We start from the raw sequence: 24211 nt of genomic DNA, 5'->3' as shown, positions 1-24211 counted from the left end.
AGTCAACAATTATAAGGCTTAAAACAGGATTCGATATGTCCAAAATGCCTGTCCAATTAAAACACAAATATGTGCACATAAGAAATATCTTACCCTGACTATTTGAGTGTGTTGTCGTTCAACAGCAAGGTGTAGTGCTGTTTGCTGGTTCACATTCTGGATATCCAAGTTTGCATTTCCCTGAAAAAAACGGGGCATATATATTTTATAAGAACAAATTTCTGTAAAAACCTTTATAAAAATGTATAAGCAATTAAAACAATAGTAACTAAACTAATAGTAACTATTTATGGATGTAATCATAAGGAAAAAAATGCCTTAAAATACACACAAAAAATAAAGGAATGGAAATATACCCCAGGTCTGGTACACAGACAAGCCCTCAATGGTATCTTCTTATCTCTTTTCCATTTTAGTCCCTTTTAGTATAAGGCAGACATATTCAATAAATGTTATTTACAGACCATGACCCATCTCTTCTCCACTTTGCATAGATACATCCTTATTAAAGAATACAGCTCACATATATACGTACTTATTTCCAAAATAGGTAAAATAGAGCAATGTTGCTCTTTTCTTTCTTTAAATGGACATGGCATCACACTATTCTGGGAGAGGGATGACAGAAATGGAAAAAGGTGAAAGGACACACAGGCTGCAGAATTACAAGAGATTTTCAGAGCACCCTAGAGGAAATCTCTTAGTCTACACCATTGACTGTTCACAATATAGTGCCATAATCATTTAAGTGCCAGTTACTATGTATACAAGACACTGTAACAAGCGCTGGAGTTACAAATCAAAAACTAAAAACAATCCCTGACCTCAAAGAACTTACTGTTTAATAGGAGGATATGGCATGTAACGGGTTAAGAATCAGCACGTAATATGAGGAAGGAGAGAGCATCAATTATGAGGAAAAATCAGGAAAAGCTTCCACTTGGAAGTGGCACATGAACAGTGTCCAGTAAAACTAAGAATTTTTGAGCAGGGACAGTAAGGAGAAGATTCATCCCCACCACTGGGGAGCCTGAGCAAAGGTTCAGGGACAAGAGAATGCTTGGTTCAAGAAGTGATTAGGCAAGTTTAGCCAAAACAAAGAATATTTAAAACATAAATGAGAGTAACGTGAACTAAATTTATCAAGGGAAGCTAGAATCATTTATGCAGGACTTTAAATGCCAACCTAAGGAATCTGTTCCACTTCCTCACAAAGCTGACCAGCTGCATAGCACCTTAGGGACAACTCCAGGATAAGGCTGTTAGATAGTCCTTGCCCAGCTTCTCCATTCTCACTGTCGCCTTCCAGCCTGCTCCCTCCTCCTACACCAGCTCCCCTTCTGGCCTGCTTTCTCTTTTCTACACCCCACTTATGCTGACTGCCTCACCCCTCCTCCTTTCCTCTTCCTTTGCTCCCCAATTATCTTCCCCTAGTAGAATGTAAGCTCCTTGAGAGCAGGGACCATCTTGTATTCTGGTTTTTCTATCACCAGTCCTTAGCACAGTGCCTGGCATGTAATAAAAACTTAGTAAATATACAATCTATCTAGCTATGCCAGAGAGGCAAAAAGTACCAGTCAAGGTTCTCCAACAAGAGAATGATTCTTAGACTTGTGACTTAGAAGGATTATTTTGGCAGTTGTTTGAAAGACAGGTGAAAGAAGAGTGAGAAGGAAAAATCTACTTAGGAAAGCAATGTAGTAGTCCAGTCAAGGGGTTATGAAGGCCTGACCTAGGGTAGTGGTCCAATGAATAAGGAAGATATTTCAAAAGACTTTAGCAAATGGTTGGACCGAATGGCGGTGGGAAGGTCAAGGAGAAGGTGACTAGAGAAACAAAGATGTTTGTTTGGAGGAGGCATAGGTTTGGGAGAAAGATAAGTTTCCTTCTGGAAGAAACTTATACCAGGTCTCTATTTACTTCTTTTTTTTTTAATGTCCATATCACTTCCCTGAAGGCAGAGACTGTCTCACTTGTTTTATATCTGTATCCCCAGGGACATGATAAGAGCTTAACAAACACTTTGTGATTCATTATATCATGAGAAGGTAATCTTACTTCATTAAAAGGAATCTAGCAGTCGGCTTGAGGTTTTTTTCCCTCTTTTAAATATATCTTTTATTGATGCTTTGAATAATGATTTGTCCTCAAAATATAATCAATTTTCATGAGAAATGACCAAAGCTTGGGAAAAAAAAATGGTTATCAATCAACAAGGATGTATTATGTGCCAGGAATAGTGCTAAACCTGGGAATACAAAGAGAGAAGTCCCTGCCTTCAAGAAGTACACATACATTCTAAGCGATCCGAATTTTCTGGTTGTTTCCATTACAAATACATTTTATTGACCATCTCTGATAGTTGGAATTTCTAAGCAGAAGCTTAGAATTAGCCAAGAAAACCTAGTACAGATTCACTTCTTATCTACTCTCCTTTTTGATGTGATACTGTGGTTTTTTCAATATTAGTCTTACTCCCTCAAGTATGCTATAAGTTTCCTGAGGACAGAATCTGTCTTCTATTTATTATTATAAACACAATGTTAAATATAAAGTAGTTATCTGGTAAATTTTTATTATCAGAAAGTTCTGAGTTCAAATACAGCCTCAGACACTATCTGTGTGACCTTGAGCAAGTCACTTAACTTCTGTCCATCTCAATTTGCTCATCTATAAAATGAGGATAATAGCAGCATTTTGATAGGACCAACAATTTCCTGACACAAATTCTTTCAGCCCCAGTTTCTTTAATCCAGCTTTCTCTCCACCACACAGCTTCCTGGTCAAGCTGCATGTAGTCTGGGCTCTTCAGACTTCGTAGGTGCCTGAGACCATGGGAATCACTGTACTCTGATGACGAATTTCCAAAGAGACATGAGGGAGATCTCGTCCAGAGAAGCTATCTTTGTTGCATATTCTTACTGGAGTAAGGCAAAGTCAACCTTGTCTCAGAGTGTCTCATTTTGTCCCAGCATCAAAAATTGAATTAACAGTGCTAGAGCCAGGCCTACAATAAGTACCTACCCACTAGGGTTGCTTGAGGATAAAATGAGATATTTGTAAAGTGCTTTGCAAAACTTAAACAGCTACATAAATACTATTATTCTTAACTGATTCACCTGCTTACAATTTACATAATGAAAAGTGCTAACAGAATTTATGATCAAAGTTTATGACTATATTGAGCATCTATCTCACTGGACTAAGCTCACAGGTAAATCTGAACTTGGTTTTTCTGACTCTAGGCCCACAGCTCTTTTCACTGCACTACACAGCTATAAATCTTACATTGTATACCTTACCTGATGCACCAAGAGTTCAGCCACTTCTACGTGATTATTAAGTGCAGCTAGATGCAAGGCAGTGTAACCATCATCTTTCTTCTCATCCACAATCCATGGTCTTGGCAGTTTGGATAGTAACACACGCATCGCACTGAAAGTCAAATTTGATAGGACTTGTTTGGAAAAGCCTATTCTCTACCACATATATCAAAACTGTCATAATTGCACTTTTATAATAGCAAAAAGATGGAAACCCAGTGAGTACTCACTGATTAGACAATTACTAAACAAAAGGTAACATATAAATGTAACAAAATATAATTATGCCATAAGAAAGAGCAAATGTAAGGAACTCGGAGAAATATTAGAAGACTAAAGAACACTAAAAGGAAGTCAAAAACTGTATAATCATAATGACCAATACTTGCTGGGAGAAGAGATGAGGAAATGTAACACCACCTCCCCTCCCAAGGTGAGAAGGACTATCTAAATGACTGAGTAAAGTAATCTCACTGAGCTTTAGGTTTTCATCTGCAAATGGGAACAATGTTATTCATCCTGCCTAATTCTGGGGTAAAATGAGACAGTCAAACAAGAATGTAAGTTCAAACATCTTATCTCTTAAATTTATAATACCAGGTAGTGTGGTACAGTGAGAAGAGGGCTAGCCTCAGAACTAGGAAGACTTGGGTTCAAGCCCTACCTTTGATACATAATGCTTCTATGATTTTAAGTTGCTTAACCTTACAATGCTTTAGTCAACTCTAAGACTATAAATTGCAAAGAATGTGCTGAACTACATCATTAAGGAGAGTTTTTCATTTCAGGAATTCTGTATACCAATGAAATCATAAGCTCAGTCCTCCCTATCCCTATAATTCATCTAATATGACCTCAGACAAAAATTAGGCTCTAATGAATAAACTACTAAACCCAAGTTCACATGCTATTTTATCCCAAATAATGTGAAAGAATATCACTGTTAAACTACCCCCCCCCCAAAAAAAACTAAACCTTAAAGAAAAATATGTAAGTCACCTTTGGTCACATCTATTTAAAGTTTCATATTCTTTTTAGAGGCCTGAGGGGCTTTTCTTGGTCTATATCTTTAGCCTATTTCTCCAAGACACTACATTTCTCTATTTTATATTTCTCACACTAAGGTAAAAGGATAAAATATTTCTAGATTTTTATTAGGTGTCCAAAAATCAGTTAGCATTATTTTTCAAAAGCTTTCTTATTAGTAATTAAATTTTTTCCACTTGAGACTTTTATTACTTCCCACTTTTGTCCTGAGCCCACTTCTATCTCTATACTCTCAACTGATGATCTCAGTTCCCTTGGATTCAATTACCATCTCTTTGAAGATGACTTAAGTATACAAAGCTATTCCTCATCTCCCTCCAGAGTACCAATCCAAAATCTCCAAATGCCTGCTGGACATTTCAGTCTAGATGGCCTTAAGTCAACAAGCATTTACCAGGTACTGTGCTAAGCACTGGGAATACAAAGAAAGGTAAAAGAAAGTCCTTGCTCTCAAGAAACATACAGTCTTAACAGGGAAGACAACATGCAATGGAGATGATCAGAGAGGGAAGACACTAGCATTAAGGAAGATCAGGAAAAGCTTCCTTTCAAAGGCAGAATTTTTAGGTAGAACTTGAAGGAAGTCAATCAATTGCTCAACATTTTTTAAGAAAAGCAAGAATACAATGAGGCAAAAAGACTGTCCCTTACAGAGCTTACAATCAATCTCATGGGGAAGACAACACGTAAACAAAAATATATAAAGCAAGCTATAATATGATAAATAGGAAATAATTAACAGAGGGAAAGTACCAGAATTAAGAGAGGTTGGAGAAGGCTTCCTGTAGAAGGTGGGATTTTAGTAGAGCCTTAAAGGAAGCCAGGGAGGTTAGATGTTGCACTGGAGGAGGGAGACTGTTACTAGCATGATGGCCAGGCAAAGTCAATGCAAAGAGTTGAAAGATGGGGTTGTCATATTCATGGAATAGCTAGGCAGCCAGTATCACTGGATATAAGCATACACGTTGGGGAACAAAACATAAGAATGGAAAGGTAGGAATGGGCCTAGGTTATGGAGGGCTTTGAATGCCAAACAGAGTATTTTGTATTTGCTCCTGGAGGCAATAGGAAGTCACCAGAGTTTACCAAGTAGGGCCAGTGACATGATGAGACCTATATTTTAGGAAAATAACTTTAGTGGCTGAGTGGGAGAATGACTGGAGTGGGGAAAGACTTGAGGCAGGTTACTGCAATAATCAAGGTATGAGGTGCTAAGGGCCTGCACTAGAGTAGGGGCAGTGTCAGAGGAAAGAAGGGAGCATTATTTGAGATGTTGCAAGTAGCATTTAACAAATGCTAATGAAATGAATAAACAGGTGAGGTAAATGAGGCTCATAGTGGTGAAGTGAATGAACCAATGGCAAACAGGTCTTAAAAGTATTAGAGCTCAGACTTAAGCTCAGGTCCTCTAACTCCAAATTTAATGTTTTTTTTTACATTATAACCCTAGGAGTCAGATGAATTTAAATTCCAAGTGAAGGGCTTTATATTTTATCTTAGAGGCAAAAGGGGAACACTGGAAGTTTTTGAGCAGGGAAGTAACAGGGCCAAGATTGGAAGGGAGAAAAAACTGATACACTGAGATAAGTTAGTAGATTATTACAATACTCCAGGTGAGAGATGCTAAGGAATTAAAACTAAATGGGACCTGTATAAATATCAAGGAAAAGGCAAAATACTAATGCTATAGAGCTAGAACAGAGAAGACTTGACTTTGCTTTGATATGACATGTAAGCAAAAGAGGAAAGTAAAAAGCTACTCAGCTTTTAAGCCCAAGTGATAAAAGTTCCATCAAAATACACTAGCAAAATTGGGGCAAAGATAATGAGTTTAGCTTTAGAAAAGTCAAGATTGCAGTGCTGACTTTCAGGTAGATTCCAAGAAGGCAGATGGAGATGAGATACAGGACTGAACTCGAACCATACACTGGTGCAAGATATATAGTTTCTGTAGTTATCTACAATGGAAGTGGATCGAAGAGTCAAAGAAATTAAACAGAAAGATAAGGTCAAAGCCTTGAGAGACATTCACACTTTGGAGTCTGAAGGAGAAGAAACCAACAAAAGAAACTGAGAAGGAATGGCAGGACAAGTAGAAAAAGGAGCAGGAGAGGACAGTGCCATAGAAGTCAAGGAAGAAAATATCATGCAATACAAGGTAGCAAATAGTATTGAGGAGGTTGAGAACTGAGAAAAAGTCATTGTTTGGGTTTTTTTGGAGGGTGGGGGAAAAGGAAAGTCACAGGGATGTGTGTTGTTCTTGTTTTTAAAAAGCATCAAAAAATATCTTAAAGTAATTGGTTTTAACCATGGAAGTCATTGGAAATTTTGGAGAGAATTGATCTGCAGCCTGATAGCGCTGGAAGCCGTATGGCTAAGGGTTGAGGAGTAGATATTGGTTTTTTTTATTTAATTTATTTAATATATTTAGTTTTCAGTACTGATTTTCACAAGTTTGATGCACTGTTGGTGAATTGGTATAGCCATTCTGGAAAGCAATACAGAACTATCCCCCAAATATTAGTAAACTATTCAAACCCTTTGACTCAGCAACACCACTATTAAGCCTATATACCAAAGAAAAGGAAGAGAAAAAGGACTCATGTACAAAATCAATGTAATGATTAAGCATGAATACAGAGAATAGATGAAGAATGTTACATACCTCCTGACAGAGAGGTGATGGACTAATATGTGAAATAAATATATAGTTCAGATATGGCTAATGTGGGAATTTGTTTTAATTGATTATGCTTATTTGTTAGAAGGGTTTTAGATTTTGTTGGGGAGAGAGATAGTCAAGGTGCAAGGAAGGAAAAATAAATGCTTGATAATTGAATTAAAAAGTAATCTTAAATTTAAAAAGAAAGAGGCAGGAGAAAGGACAACACTTATCATTTAAAGAGACCAAATATATAGTATCATAGCATGAGGGTATCAAGGTCAATGGAACGGGTTTTTTTTTTTTTAAGGATGACAGAAACATGAGTATGTTTGTAGGGAGCAGGAAAGAAGCCAGTAGTGAAGGAGAGATTAAGACAGGTGGGGGGTGGGAGGAGAATATTTTAAATGCTGACTCAGGATGTACAACTTATTCAATGAAGATATTAAATTTTTTTCCTTGAATGCTATGACTCAGAATAATTGTGTATGCATAGAATAAAAACTATTGGGCTTTATTTTTTTTAAAGCAAAACTAGAATATCAGAAAAACATGTTTAGAAAAATTTCAAAGGAGAAAATTTTGAGGGGAAAACAGGAATAATCTATACTATTACTACTACTACTACTACTATTAGTATTAGTACTAGTAATGATAATAACCCAATTTATATGCCATTTTTTCATTTGTGGTTTTCCTCACAGCAACTTTGTAAGGTAGATTATGAAAGCATTAATATCCCCTGTTTCTCAGATGAGGAAATGGAGGTTGATTATCTTGCCATGGATCATATAGCTAGTCTACACTGAAGAAGGAACCAAACTTAGAACATTCTGAATTTAAGACTAATGCTATTGCTGTAATACAACGTTCTATCATTCTCTAAAGTTACATCATTATTGAAACACTTGACACCATTAAATACACTGACATTTCCCCCCCAAATTCAATTTCTTCTCCCATCCTAATTATCTACCTCAAAGAAGCTTCAATCATGACAATCACTAAGAATCTGATCAATGTCTCATTATTATATAAGATCATGTTGAAATTAGCAGACCAATGTCAATTCCTTTCTCCTGTTCAAAAATTTTTAAACACCTATGTAAACATGGCTAATATGGAAATGTTTTACATGATTTCAAATGTATAATGGGTATCATAATTCTTGCCTTTTCAATGGGTGGGAGGAAGGGAAAGAATTCAGAACTAAAAATAAATTTTAAAAAAGTATTTGGATAATGATAAAAAAAATACCTCAAACATGTATAAGGTACTCTACAAGGTGATAATGATTTAAGTATAGGTAGATTCCCCCCCCCCCCCCAAAAAAAAAGTCTGGCACCAAGGGGCTTACATTCTACCAAGAGGATGCAACATGTAAACTGAAATATAAAGTATATTCAAAGCAATCTGGTTTTCAATTTCTGTATGAAGGAGAGGGTAACAGTGGGAAAAGAATTGGTTTTCGAGACTAAAGATCTGGTTTTATTAAATCCTGGCTTTGTTACTTACTATCTGTGGGATCATGGGCAAGCAAAAATCTCTCTGGGACACAACCTCACCTGTAAAAGGGGAAAGGTGGGGCACTAGACTATGAGACTAGACTATGTGATGCTATCCACACAGAGAAAGAACTGTGGAGTCTGAATGCAGATGAAGCATACTATTTGCTCTCCTTTTCTTTTGTTGTTTTGTTTTGTTTCTTTTTTTCTCATGGTTCTTTCCATTAGTTCTAATTCTTCTTTACATTATGACTAATGAGAAAATGTTAAATATGAACATAAAAAAAAGTAGACCATGAAGGAAAAAGAGAAATTGTGGAGGAGGCTGGGCCTTGTAGCACCCTTTGAATCACCAAAAAGAGATAATAACACCTGTCCAAGTATAGCAACTAACCACTAAGAAAATGATTCCAAATATAATACCTACTCACTTGTTTTTAACCAATAGCTAATACTCACTTGTAATCAGAAGCATCTATTTGGAAAGTGGTCTTTTAAAATATTGCAAACAGTAGTTTACTTTAGTAGGTTAACTATGCCCCAGTGTTTAAGCTACCTTAATTTGATTATTGAATTCTACTTTGTTACTGTCTATGAAGAAAAATGCTGTTAGTGAAAATATCACAAATTCCTAAATTGGTAATTCCAAATTAATGACATATATATTATACAAGTCACAAAAGACAAGAGAGGTTCAAAGCAAATAAAGCCTACAAAAGAGCCAGGAAAGCAAGGAAGCTCACTGAATAAGACCAGAGGTCAAGGTTCCTAGTCCTACCACTAAAAGAGTGGACAAATCACCTAAGTTCTCTGAACCTGTTTCCTCATGTGAAAAGTAAGGATACTACTACTTGCCCTGCCTACTTCTCAGGTGAGTCATAAGGATCAAATGAGAACATATACAATACAAATGCATCCTGTAAACTGTAAGGCACTATGTAAGAATATATTGTTAGTTAAAGGTGTTCTTACAACTGAAATATACTTCTTTCAAATTTCCGCCTATCAAAATAAGTCATTCTTTCACATCCAAATAAAAAATTACCTTCTCAGTCCCAAAAAGCCAAAGGTTCTTTCTCCTTCTTTTACTTCAACATTCTGCAAAATGAACTTTTCTATTTTCCCTCCTGTTAGAAAACTGTCTTATTTATCCTTGGAACCCCCCCCCATCAGGCTAATTACATAGTAGGTATTCAATAAATGCTTTTCAACATTGAACAAAGACACACTCTCGTTGAAGACAACTGAAATCAGTTCTTGGTTGAATAGAGCAAGGTGAATGAACAAGTTATTTGTCTCTAACTTTAACTAGGCCGAAAATCTCTAGCCCCATATTAACTTTTGAATAAGTATGTGATTTTTGTCCCAAAGAGTAATTGCCTAACAGTAGCAACAGCATACTGGTTCACCATAGAATCAGTATAATCTTAACCTACTACTTACCTTTCATTATGGTAACCTCAAGCCCATGTTGTCAGAATCTAATGACGGTTGATCACAGAACTGCCACTACTACTCCCTACAACCACTCTAATGATCCAGCTTTTTTTCTCTGTCCCAAAACTCATTTTTACATCCTATACTGAAGGTGATCCTTTTCAACTCCATTAAAGAAAGTAGTGTTCATAACTTCATACACATAATATTCCCGAAGTCTGCCCTACTGCCTCCTCTATAAAATAGGTAGAGGAATAAGACAGATAACGTAACTATCCACCAAGATTTCCACCCTTTGGTAGGAACAACCCACCAAGAAAACTAAGCATCTTAGCCACATACTGCCGCCTCCACCAGCACCACTAGTGTAGGCACAAGTGAAGCAGTTACCTATTTCTTTCTATATGGTCATGGTTATTCTCTCCATCTTCTAATTTATCAACAATATTCACTAAGTGCCTATCGACTACACTAAATGCCAATCATCATTACACTAGACACTATGGTAGAGATATCTATCAGTAGCAAGAACAGATTTTATAAATGATCCACAAACAAGCCATTTTGACAGTCTGGAAATCCTGAACCCCCTAAACCCCGAAAATTTCTATTTAAACTATATGTGTAGTTTGTTCAACTTCTGATATGAAAAAATAATCAGATAGCAGAAGCTGCAAGGAGGTAATGTGGTATTATGCAAACCCTCAAACTATCCCAAATGAGCCTCCAACAATATAAACCAAATTCTAGTCTTGGTTCTGCCATGAAATAGCTGTTTGACATTGGGCAAATCACTTAGCCTCTGGATTCATCTGTAAAATGAGGGGATTAAACCAGATGACCTCTAAACTCCCTTGTAACTTGCCCAAAACCAGCAAAGGCAGAATCTCAAGGGCAAATTTGTCCTACACCAGAATGAGCCTAGAAAAGTGACTGATTTTTTTTTTCTGGGTTGTTCTCTTAAATGATACTTCTGAGAAAAGCTACTGATAAAGGAAAGATATAGTTGGTTTTCTAGGTTTGTAGTTTGGTTGGTTTTTTTTAAATATGTTGAAATGAGTTTTTTTCCCCATAGGGTTACATAATTTAATATCAGCATTCTGCTTTCTCCTGGTTAAGAGTGTGTGTGTATGTGTATAACATGATAAAACAAAAATTCTGTATATGCTGCCAACATTTAGTATGTAAACACTGCTCTCAAGAGTTATGTTCTATGCCATAAAGTTGTGGGTTATTTGGTCTCTGTGGTAGAAGAAGCTGTAATGTTAATAAATGTTCTGTTTTGTATTTTAAATTAAAAAAGGTCCTGAAAATGCTTCAAATTGTTTCTGAAGGACACAACTATTTTACATTTAAATATAACAGTGAATTTATTCATATTGAAACATATTCTGCATATACTTTGATACTTCATTTCAATGTAAATGTACACTTAATAGACTGTTCATGAAAAAGCATTACCTGGTTTTTAAAAAAAAAACAATAAAAGCTGTTTGTGAATTACAATTATCTATATTTTAATAAAGGTCAGTTTCATTAGCCTCCAAGTATTTTATTTGAACAGAACATTTTTTTTCTTTAACTTCTTCCTTCCCTCCTCTACTACACAAATTATCTATCTTATGGATCATCTATTCAAATGTAATTGGATCAAACTATATTTATTAATTGAAAAATATATGCAGGAACAGTTAACTACACCTACTCAGGCCTATAGCTTTATAATATATTACTCTGACACTTGTCACTACCAAAAAAAGTCAGAATGTAAAACATGTGACAGTAAAGGAGTATTTCTTGTTCCATATATGTCTAAAGACTGTCTTGCTACTCTAGTCAAGGTGATGTGTTTCTTTTCTCTTTGCTTTTTTGCTCTGCAGTGCTTCTAAGTATAGTGACAGGCTTACTAGTAACAGCGCAAGCTCAGTGAAAATCTGGGAAATATAAGTGGAAACATGAGAGACCGCTTTATTTGGCAGTGCTAAAAAAAAAATTGCAGGACAAATGGCAAAGCAGTGTGTTGGGACTGCAGGATGAACAATCAATAGGCAGAAAGCAAGATAGAGGCTTCCTCAGCTTCTGGATCGACAATCGACAGCTGAGAGACTATTTTTTGCTATGGTTGACTAAATATGGTCAGGGAAGAGAGAGGCACAAGAGAGCCCGTTTGCCTGGGAGTGCATGTTTTAAATGCTTAGCTGCCTATAAAGCTGTAACAGTTTAGCTCAACCCCTCTGAGTGGGAAATATGGTTAGCTTCTGTAGTGTCCATGTGGAAGTCCTGACCTCGCTTGCAGACTTGACCTCTGGAGATGAAAAGGTAGCCTCAATTCAGATCTGCCTACCCTTTAATCTTGGAAACTAAAAACAAAACAAAAGCAAAACCTCAAGCAAGAAAAGATGCAGAGTACTTTTTAAGAAGCCAGAAGAATCCAATACATTATGGTGGGGGTAGGATAATGGGGGAGGGGGTAATTTGCTGTTGCTTTGGGGGCGGGGGGAAGGTATGCTTTTTTGTCTTTTAAAAATTATAAAGTAATTTCCTCTGCAACTTTTTTTCCTCTTCCGGAGCTCTTCATCTGAGAAATGAGCTAGGTTCATCTTCCTTGGACATTCTAGCATCCTTAACTTTCGGTCCAGCAAGCACAAGGTACTCATTTCTACGCAGTATTAGTAATTTGACATTCCAAGAAAGATAGCCAATGATGATTAAATTTTATTGTAGACACTAGTTTTGGGGGGAAGGAGGGGGACGGGAGAGGTTAAGTTTTATCTGTTTAAGAAGGTGAGGTACTATATTCACCGACACTTCCCCCTTACCTCCCCCCTCCTGTGTAATGAAGAGCTGAATCAGCGAATAGAGTGAACGAACACTCAGGATGAGATGGCTGCTGCTGATGGGTCTGTCTCTCTAGGTCATTACCTCTCTTCCAACTGCAAATGCTGCATGATACTAAGCTTACAGGTAACAGCATCACAAGGCCTATGTTATTCTGTACTTTTAAGGATTCCTTTGACTTTCTGCATGCTTACCTATGATTTACTAGATGGTTGCTTTTATTAATTAATTACTGTTTGGGCACAGTTTAATTTTAGAGTTCAAGTAGAAAGCCTTAGTAGTGTAAAAAAGAGGCTTTGAAAAAGCAGCCCAATATACCATGCCAGACAACTTATTTGAAAGATGTTATAAGTGTAAAGGTGCTTTCCTGCCATTTATTAATTACTAAAATTAAAGGTTTATTCTTGGTAATAGCTGTGTAGTGGATCATTTTGTCGCCCCAGTAAATTATAACCTATTTTCAGAGATGTTATCTTAAAAATTATTAAATGAATATTTCAAGATACAGGCCACTGAGAAATATAACCATGAGATATTTCTTAAAATGCTTAAAACTGAATAGCCATAAAGACAATAATCCAGTTTAAACTCAGAACGTGCATGCTGTAATTCTAATACTGCATTGCTGTTTCTCCTTGTAGTATTGGGCTATCTACAGCTACATTCTGATTTGTTCTCCATCAGCTGCACTAGTTTTTTGTCACTGGCTGCAGGAAATCCAATTTCCCTGGCCTTCTTTTAACTACAAAATTTCCTGTGATACTTTATTTGCAATTAAACCTTCAATGTTATAAGAATTAAGTCTCTTCTTACTATAACTTATTTTCATGTCTGACAAATGCACATGGCTAAAATTGGGCTGATACTATCCTAAAACCTTTCAGTTCTTTTAAGTCAGACCTCAGTCATATACTTAGTTTACTGTTCAATCGCTCTAGCATGTTCAAAGAGTTTTTTTTTTTAAAAGGAAACTTTTAAATGACTAGCAACTAAATATTTTGTATCTGGTTTTTAATTTCTAATCATCCTAGAAAATGGCATGAAACTTTGGGTAAATAATGACAATAAAAACATTAAGGAAGCATTCAAATAAGCACTATCTACTATTTTTGACCTATGGCCTACTAGTAGCTTAAATCTTACAATAATAACTATTTCTTTTCTCTTTAAACATAGTCATTCTCTTGAAAGTTTGTCCTTAAGGCACTTTGGATAGATTTTTGTTACTTACAAATTATAATTAGGAAAAAAGGGTATTAATTTGGATAAAGCGGGAAATTTTTATTAAGATGTAGTTTCTGAAAAATTTATTTTCCACTGGACTACCTGCTTTTAGAATTCAGAAGCACAAGTCAGAAAAGAATTCTGCTGAGAAGACCAAGAGGAAACCTTTCTAATTACAGAAATACACCCTGAACAACTTCATCAGGTCAATGAATCATACAAATTTGGTCAAACCAGGATGAAGAGCAACAGATATGTTTGGAAATGACTGTGCTCAGCAACAACAATGAAGTGTAGTAAGGCTTAATGCCAAATCTGCAGGTAAATGACACTATAAAGTTCAGTCCTTGTGAAAAAAGTAATCTGTGCAAGTAATTACACCATTTTTGTAAATAATGAACAAGTTCAATGTTACTCTAACGATACAGGAATAGGGAAAATGAAACATTTCAGGTTTATCTGACAACCATCTAGACCTACTCAGAGTACATACTTCTTTATGTACCCATATGAACATACAATGCTATGGAATGTAAAGAAGTATGTATTTTTGGTAGGTGATAAACCACCAAGGGGGAAGGAACTAGCCTGCGACGAGAAGGAGCAACATTTCTTTTGGAATGACCTTCATGTGGCAAATTAACCTGGCAAGAAAAAGGACATTTTCAGTATTGCCACAATAAAATGTGAAGCAAAATATTCTATTCCAAAGACACTGATTGTATTTATGTAGAGGAAGAAAGATTTCTGTTGAGAGAAAGGTAAAGAATGAGTATTTTGGTTTATTTTCTTCTATTTTAAAGCATGCTTTCTCATTTAAATCCTTTTTAAAAACAAGAAAGATTCAGATGACTAAAATTTGAAAGCAAAAAAAGAGAAAGTTGTCTTAGTGCAAAAAGAAGAAAAACACACTTAACTTTCAAATCTGGTATCTACCAATAATGTTTTGATTCAACTAATACATTTTAATTTAGGTATGTCACATTAATAAGATTTTTCGATTTGTCAAATCCTGGCATGCAAAAAAAGGTTTAAAATGTTAGCAAAATTCTCAAAATAAAAATAAGCTGTTGAAATCTGACCTACAGATATTTGGGGAAATTTTTCATCAAAAGGCTTTTTTTTAAATACTAAATTCTAAAATACTGATGATTAACAGTGACCCCATTCTCCCCATCTCTGCCCCCCAAAAGAAAAAGTATCTTTGGTCTTGTTGCCTTTTAAGTTTGTTAGATCACTAATCAAATCTATACTTAAATATTTTTATTGAGTAGTTAGATGGAATAAACTGAAATGTCAGACTTAAGTATAGAAAATGATAGTCCAATGATTTCTAGGACCCAACTGCTAATCACAATATTAATACTACCAACAGAATCTTGAAATCTAAAAAAGAAACGAGGGGGTTTTCAGGTCATTTTACTATGTATCTTTGAGCTTTGTTTTGTCCCAATCAATTATATTTAAGTTAAACTGGATTAACTAACATATGGATACCAAACTATTCCCTATTTGCAAGGTGTAATGTTATAATTCAACTTATTATAAATGCTAAAGACCCACTATTTGTAGAAAATTGCAAATATAAGAAACCTAGAAAAAATTAGCATTAAAACTGTCAGTTGTTATGAATAAGCACTATCGGGGGATGGGGACAATGGGAGAAAAAAATCCTATATGCCCACCTAAATGAACAAAATAAGTACTATTAAGGCCGTAAAATTAATGCTGGGACATCCCCTAGACAAGCACACCCAAGTGATACTATTTCAACTTGGATAGCTAGGAAGATCTTACCTGAGGTGTGGGATTTTGTTTGGGTTATGCTGGCTTTTTAATATAGTGTTCTTTTTGTGTGTTAGAAGTAAGATAGAAATGCTTAAAAGTTGCCATAGTTCATTTTCTTTCTACCCATTAATGTAATTAGTCAATCAAACAATAGAGAAATCATAAATTACAACTGTAACCTACAGAGAAAATGAAACTGACTCTGTGGTGTTTGAGAGAGATTATAAATCTTTTCAGGTTGATTCAGGATAATCCTATGTACAGAAGAAATATCTAAAATGACACATTTCAAAAATATTTCCAATGATTTTTTTCTAAAAATAATTCTATCAAAGACCAGTGTTCATCTCTTAATAACATTTTTAAAAGAATTTTATGTTACCTGATAAAGGTTGACCTTTAGAAGTTGAAAAACAGTAACTCCATGACTTACTATTTCAACAGTGGTTGGTGTTCTCCAAAATTACTACTTTGCTATGATTATCCCCTTAAATTTTGTAATGAAAAACCTTACAGATAAATTATTCTATGTGTTCTAAATTTTATTTTTAAAAATTACTCAAAATATTCCAATGACCCATTATTTCTTATAATCTCATATTAAGATCATATGATACTTTGAAACAAAATGACAGCTTGTCCAATATATATGGTTATATATTGATACTATTATATACTAGTTCAAGTTAACATATCTAAGAGTATAGTCAGTCATTCTAAAATGTCACATCTATCACTTAGATCAGCTGTTCATTTTTAACTTGAGTACACATTAAACTCTGGGCATCTGCTGACACTGTTGTAACTCAAATATTTCAACTGTCTCCCTGACAAGGATAACAGATGCTGACATTATCAAATGCTGTACTATGTGTTTCTTTTTTTCCATGGCCTCTTTTTGCCCCGATATGGCCAGTATATGAAAACTGAACTGACATCCAAAAGCACACTTGAGCAGCTGGATCTCCTAAGTAGTTCCCATATAACTGATAAAAATAGAAGTCCATCTGAATGTTATCATCAGTGCTTAAGTCCAGGCAACCTGACACCCGCTATGTTTTTATTAGAATACACGGTGTAAAGAATATATTTACATAAATATCTTCAGCAACATTATACTTAGCTACCAAACAGATGCAGAGTCTACTTGACAAAAGTAGTCTGCACTAATGCTGACCCCCCCCCACCCCAGGTTCCTTAACTCCCTCCGGTCAGACAAAAGAGGAACAATAAAGAATTCTGCTTAAGCTCTGTATGACTCCTCTAACTAATGCCCCTTTTAGGCTGTTTTTTTATTGGGCCTTTAACTTTATATAGTAATACTTCAGAAGACAAGCTTGATAGTCTGACCCTTGCCAAGCCAAATCCAAACGTAAACCATGTTAGAAGATGTTGTTCTACTATTTTCTAAATTGTCATCATTATGCTAACATGAAATAATGTTAGAATAGAAAATTCTAGCTTTTTATTTTCTTAAGACATTATATCTTTAATACTGAGATTTCTTTGGTCACGGTACTCTTTCCACCAAAACTAATCACAATCCCTCTATGCTAGGGGGTCAACCTAGTGATACGTCTCTCCAGAATTAGTTAGGCTGGTCATCAAATTACAGAGTTGAAAACTAAACCTGTATCCAATGCTTCACCAGCAAGATAGGATCTGCCTTGCCTTGAAAAAATCCAGGGTCACCTCTACAAGAAAATGAGGCAGCAGAGATTTTGGAGAAGGTAAAAAATTAACCTCATGAGATGGGATTAGGTAACTTGTACTCAAAATTAGTGTACCTGTACCAAAATGAAATATAACTAATTTGAGGAAATCAAATGATTATTTTAAGAGAAGACTAGCTAGCTGTCTGCGTAAGGTTAGCAACATTGCATAAGGGATACACTGGCATAATATGGTAGTTCCTTTCACCCACATAGGCTCAAGCAATACTTTCAATATACGCATGGTCTATTTATAAACCAAAGGGCAGAAGTACTTCCTCAAGGCCACTCTCATTCTTCTCCACCCCTTTTCAGCAACTTGCTATTGGTCCTCAACAGTTTAAGACTAAAAAAAGCAATGGTGATAGAAAAGGTGTGACCTGTTGAAATCAAGAACAGTACTTATCCCCACTTCAAATATACAGACATCAATTTTCACTGCTTAAGCAATCTGGTTTGCTGCCTAAAGATTTAAATTAAGTATAATGTGTTATTCTGAATGCAGTTACTTAAAAAATGAGTTACTTTCTGTATTTATAAATTATAATAAGTCGTTCTAAAGATGGACACAGTAACAGCAACAATGTAACAGTCCACTCACTTTTGTTCTTCCCCTAAACAAAAGGATTCATTCAACCAGTAGTCATCTTTAAAACAGAAGTCTTTCAACTCGTCTAAACAAAGTACAGATCTTATCAATTTCTATATCTTACAAAGGGGTACATGTTTCTAAAGGTAACTAACACAAAAAACTAAACTGTTTCAAATCAAACAGCTCTATAAAGCATGACAATGCTTTGCTAAAGCTGGTAAAATGGAACCAAATCACCTATTCAATGGATTTGGTCCCCTTCAACCAGCTGTAGCTATGCATTGATTACTACAAGAAAGCAAAAACTTTCAATAAAAGAATATAATTAACAAATACATGTCAACTAATTTTCAACTTGTGTAAGTTTTTCAGTAGATGGTTAAATATAGTACAGATAATATTTACAGTAACATTTGAATTTTATATTTTATCAAATTGTATTTCAAGGTATATTTGTTAATAATGCTCATACCGAATGATTTTTATAATAGTCAAACATGTTAATTAAAAATTTTATGAAAAATAAATGTTGACTAAGTTTCTCAAATATAGCCTTTTACTTATTTATTTACTTCAATGTTTCTTGACACTAAATTTATTTCCCCTAAGATGGTAAATCGTAATGAAATGAAGGCATACTTCATAATAGAAAAACTAAACTTCTGTGCAACCTGACAATCTATAGGCACACTAAACCACTATTCATCAATACATATAGTTGAGTTTGAGACAAATTAGATATTTCATATCAAATTACATAAGAGAAAAAAGGTTGTATTACATAATGATAGGAACTGACCCTATGATTTCATTGTTATAGGGAACTCTTCGGTGAGTAAAATTCTTATCAATTCACGTTGGCACACTCTCAGCAATTTATAGCCTTAAAGGGTTGCCTAGAGAAGACATTAAACAAGATTTCTGAAACTGAACTTAGCCTACTTAGCACTACTCTGAGAATTCTGCCATTATTCACCTTAGCTAAAATTCATTTTGATTAAAATTGGAGTGTAAGGAAAGGGGAGGGAAAGAGACACTTAGAATATAGCATGCCTAGTTAGGAACTGTAATAAACTAGAAAAAACACAGGACTAGGAGTAATTTGGTCCTGGGTTCTAGCCTCAGCTTTGTCCCATACTAGCTTTGTGATCTTGGAAAAATTGGGGGTCAATGTATCTTTACCCATAAGATGAGGTTATAGCCATAAGATGAATTATTTCTAAGATCCCTAAATACTCTAATCAGCTATAAAATGCAATAATTTACCAGATTTACTACTGCCCAAACTGGTATACATTTCAACCCTATTTCAAACACAGATCTGGTTCTAGGAATAATTACAAATTCCTTTTTCCAAAAACCGTTTACAAAACAATCACTATTTTAAACTCTTACCTATTTCATTAAACACACATTTTACAAAGAAAAATTCAGAAAATTATTTTGCCTACATAACTCTCCCCTATCAATTATTTCTACTTTGAAATAGCAGTTACTGAAAGGAGCAGAGACTCCTCTAAACACAATATAATATATTCTTCTCCAGACAGCCAAAGGACTAAATTAAGAGTTAGCAAGCTACTTAAAAGCTGGAAAGGAAGAAGGAAGTGGAAAACTTAGTGGAATCCTTATTCAACTACTCCTGCCCAACTGAACTTCATTATCTCAGCTTCCCTTTGCCTTAAAGGACAAAGGGCTATTAAGTTTCTTCCAAACATCTTGCTGTTTGTTACTGCCAGCCTTGCTTACCACCATAGCACCCCACAATCCTGTCTGGTAGTCTGTGCAGTCTTTCCCCTGGTACAAAGTTATTTAAGTTCCATGTGTGATGGGAAGGGAACTTTTCAATCATTTACCAGTCTTCCCCTATTCCCTTTCACAGAAAGACCTTGAGTCTCACTCTAAGCAAGAAGGAATTTCTTAAGAAAGGGATAAATTCTAAGTGCTCTCTAGTCCATTCAACTTTGCCACTCCTTTGTATAAAAACTATATTGTATAAAAATTAACAATTAATTTAATAAATGGAGGCAAGTATTTCAAAGATTAATGAAAGTTAGTAAAAAGTAGGCAGCAGCCAGATGCTCACATATCCTTCTCATTTTTCTATTCCCATCACTTTGTAGTGAAAAATACTGGAGAAAAGGGAGGATGGAGAGGACATGTGAGTAATTTGACATTGCCCTCAGTTTTTACAAGGCCTCTTCAGTTGACAGCTGATGAAAACAGTCTATCTGAATGCCACACATTTGTTTACATGCAGAATGCTCTGAATTAGGTAAACAAATAGCAAAATCAATGTGTTCAAGGGCTCACATCTTAATGGCATATCTACACATACAACGAAAGTAGGTATCAAATAAGAATAGGATGTCTGCTTCATTTCCTTTCTCAGGTATTTTTCTAATGCTAATCTAATTCTAATTTCTAATCTAAGCTGACTCTAGATCATCAATGTACCAAACATAAGTAAAGCCCCTAGTAAGACAGACTGCCTGAGAAAAGGAAAAAAAAAAGCCTTTAACATAAAAACTCAAGTTTAAGATTCAAGTTCCTACAGCTAAATTATTATAAAAATTGTATTATACTCTTTAGCAGATTCATTACTAGCAATAAAAAAGTTAAACAAAAACAATAACTTTTTGGGGGCAGGAAAGAGAATATTTATAAGTTTGGCTGGCAATTCAGACAAGTCTTAATATGTGTCTTTTAGCGACTAATAAGAATTTTTGGCTAGATTCCAATCATAAATGAAGAAACTATTGGAAACATCATTTACCTTTAGGACTGAAACACCTGGTTGTTTGTTTTTTTTAAAGGCAGGGGATTCTATATATATAAAGTAAAAGAATTTCTATAAATAGCAGACTAAAATAATGAAAGCCATGTATAACTGATAGCATATTGCTTGCCTTCTCAACAGGTGGAGGAGGGGCTGGAGGGAGAGAAAGAATTTGGAACCCAAACTTTTTTTTTAAAGAATGTTAAAAAGAAGAAAAGGAAAAAGAAGGACAAAGAGGCAGCCATGACACAGTAAATAAAGAGCTGGCTTCAGAGTCAGAGACTCTGAGTTCTTCTGATACATACTACCAACATGTGATTCTGGGCAAGTCATTTCTAAACAAGCCAGGAGACTCTCCAGAGTTTGGCAAGGCAGGTGCCAATCCAAACTGGTAGAGGTAGTTTCCTCATCATTAGTTCCCTACAACAATGAAATCACAGATCTGGTTTTTTTTTTTAAAGTAATTTTCTATACAAGTTTTATTCAAGTTTCTAAATAGCTCTGTGTAATTCCTACATTACCCAGAATATTTTAAAATGCCAACACATGAAGCAAACTGCTCAGTGCCTATCTATCCATTTCAAAATTCCCATTTTTCTTTCCCAAAGGAATACAGGGAATGAGTTTACAACTAAAAACAAAATTATCTTGCTAATAGGCAATAAGTTGTTTACTTGCTAACTACTAGGCAAATAACAGAGAATGCAACAGATTTAGATCAAGAAAATCTGAATCCAGGGGCAGCCAGGTGGATGCAGTGTGTAGAACACTGGCTCTGGAGTCAGGAGGACCTGAGTTCAAGTCTGTGCTCAGACACTTGACACACTTACTAGCTGTGTGACCTTGAACAATTCACTTAACCCCAATTCCCTGCCTTCCCTCTTCCAAAAAAACCAAAACAAAAAAGAAAATCTGAATCCAAATTCCACCTCAGACAGTGAATAAACCATTTTTTTTTTCAGGCTCGGTTTCTTCATTTGCAAAATGAGGACACATGACTACCAAGGTTGTGAGAATCCGATAACATATGTAAAACATTTTGCAAACCTTAAAACACTATATACATGCTAGCCATTTTAAAAATAATGCTTATTGTTATTAGTAGTAGTATTATTACTAAGGCTTGTCTGAATATAATCCATGGCAGGGACTGGCAAACTCAGGCCAATCTGTCCCACAGCCTGTTTCTCTATACGGCATAAAAAGCTAAGAATCGTTTTTGTATTTTAAAGTACAGTTTTAATGTATTTAAAGGTAGTAAATTTGGCCCTTGGGCTGTAGGTAGTTTGCACTGTTATATATTACCACCAAGCATTTTGTTTCTATCTCAAAATGATAGCTGTAAACCTAGAAATACTTTTTAAAAAAAAATAATAAGACATCCACATCTTCAAAAAAAATACATTGGCCGATTATGAATTTCTAATTTTCAAGAGGAATAGCTAAATATGTATTCCACCATATTTCAGGTAGTAAGTAATCATATTCTGACAAGTCAAGGGAAAAAAGAACATGAGAAAGGGTATGGGCTCACATCCTAGTTAAAATTCCTTTGATTCTTAAGTTTTGGAAACTTTCAAAGATTTTTTTAATATTAGAATGGAAATTTTAAAATATGTATCTTGCTAAAGCTATGTTAACTTCAATGATGAATCTTTACGAGAACCAAATAGTTTAGTGTAGAAACAAACACTTTGCTCAAAGTGTAAGAAAACAAATAAAATAGCATAAATTGTAATAATCACAAAATTAGGATCAACATATTGATTAGGAAATGGCTAAAAAAACTGTGGTACATGAAGTAATGGAAAATCACTACACCATAAGAAATAATGAATATGGAAAATTCAGAGAAGAGTGGGAATAAAACAAACTGACATAAAGTGAAGTAAGTATATATTCTCTGGTATTTCCTATGCCCAAAACACAATTTTCCTAAAATGAAAAACCAATCTGAAACTCTAGAAACAACAAAGCATACAGTAGGTACTTAATTTTTGTTGAATAAATCAATCTGATTTTCTAAACTCTTAAGTGACATGACCATACTCAATTATTTCCTCAAATACAGAATAAATCAGTAAAACAGATCCTTCTTCCCACTCTAGCTTTATTCAATATTCATTATTTTCATGGCTCAGTAAGGAAAAGAAATGGTAAATTTAAAGATATGAAGCTTAGATTTTAGTAAAGATGCATCAACTTAAGAAGCAAGCTTAGAATTAGGGCAGACAGACTTTCAGGACCATTTCTCTATGGGCAAATCAATCCATGATCCTTTCCCAGTAACCCAATAATGCCAACTAACTATCTGAAATGTATGAAGTAGATGTCTCTTCAAATAAAACACTGCCAAGTCCAGATAGTAGAGGTATTTGTTGTTGTAATTAAAATAGCAGTGTGGTACAGTGGAGTAGAGCTGAGTATCAGAAGATCTAGGTTTGTTTGTATACTGGATTTGTCACCTACATAACTCTGGACAAATTACTTTCCCTCTCTGGACTTCCGATTCCTCATCTACAAAGTGACAGCACTGGACTAGATGACCTCTACAATCCTATGATCATGTCATCAGCACTTGTGGACCTAAGAGTGCTGTATGCCTGAAAACCCTTAGAAGTAAATCCTAAAGAGCTAAGGCAGAAGCAAAGGCTATGGAAGAAGTCAATATTTCTTCCTCTGTATAGGATCAGAATCAAAAAAGTGGCCTTTTCTCTGCATTATCACTCCTTATATTTATTAAGGCTTACGCTACACCAGGCACTGTGCTAAGCACTGGAGAAACAAAGGAAGGGGCAATAAAATAGTCCCTTCTCTCAAAGAGTTCACTCACAGTCTAACGAGAGAGACAACACACAAAAAACTATATATAAACACGATGTACTGGATACATTGGAGGTAATCTCAGATGGAAGGCACTAAGATTTAGGAAGGCTGGGAAAGGCTTTTTGGCAGAAGGTAGGACTTTGGCTGAGCCTTTAAAGAAGCAAGGGACGACGAAATGAGCACAGATAGCATCCCAAGAACAAACAGATAACTGTAGTGAAAACTATCAAAGTCAAGAGATCCTTGCGTATGCAAGGACAGCCACAAGGACAGTATTCCTGAAGGTGAATAAGTACAAGAAGACTAGAAAGATAGGACGGGGCCGGATTATGAAAAGCTTTGAAAGTCTAGCACAGGAGTTCATATTTTATCCTGGAGGTTTCCTCATCTGTAAAATGGGGATGATACTAACAGCACCTATCTCCCAGGGTTGTTGTGAGGGTAAAATAAAATAATATTTGTAAATCACTTTGCAAAC

General features: G+C 35.2%; 1 protein-coding gene and 1 long non-coding RNA gene across 3 annotated transcripts in view; one reads left to right on the top strand and one right to left on the bottom strand.

The window, feature by feature from the left end:
- The window catches only part of MIB1 (mindbomb E3 ubiquitin protein ligase 1), a 152653-nt gene that overhangs the window by 53243 nt on the left and 75199 nt on the right, over positions 1 to 24211 (bottom strand). The window contains exons 13-14 of the mRNA XM_036767680.1: positions 3303 to 3435; positions 94 to 180 (exon numbers count right to left, since the gene is read on the bottom strand). Coding sequence (XP_036623575.1) covers positions 94 to 180; positions 3303 to 3435 — 220 coding nt within the window. The remainder of the gene's footprint in view (positions 1 to 93; positions 181 to 3302; positions 3436 to 24211) is intronic.
- On the top strand, positions 12189 to 14735 carry LOC118857084. Of its 2 annotated transcripts, XR_005010906.1 has the most exons (5): positions 12189 to 12293; positions 12545 to 12623; positions 12817 to 12938; positions 14149 to 14357; positions 14594 to 14735. It is a non-coding gene; the product is annotated as an uncharacterized LOC118857084 (long non-coding RNA). The 2 variants fall into 2 exon arrangements; XR_005010905.1 differs by having other exon boundaries at positions 14149 to 14735.

This window comes from Trichosurus vulpecula, chromosome 1 (assembly GCF_011100635.1).
Source record: "Trichosurus vulpecula isolate mTriVul1 chromosome 1, mTriVul1.pri, whole genome shotgun sequence".
Classification (NCBI taxonomy): domain Eukaryota; kingdom Metazoa; phylum Chordata; class Mammalia; order Diprotodontia; family Phalangeridae; genus Trichosurus; species Trichosurus vulpecula.
Note: the sequence above shows the minus strand (reverse complement) of the source record. Positions and strands in the feature narration are given on the sequence as shown.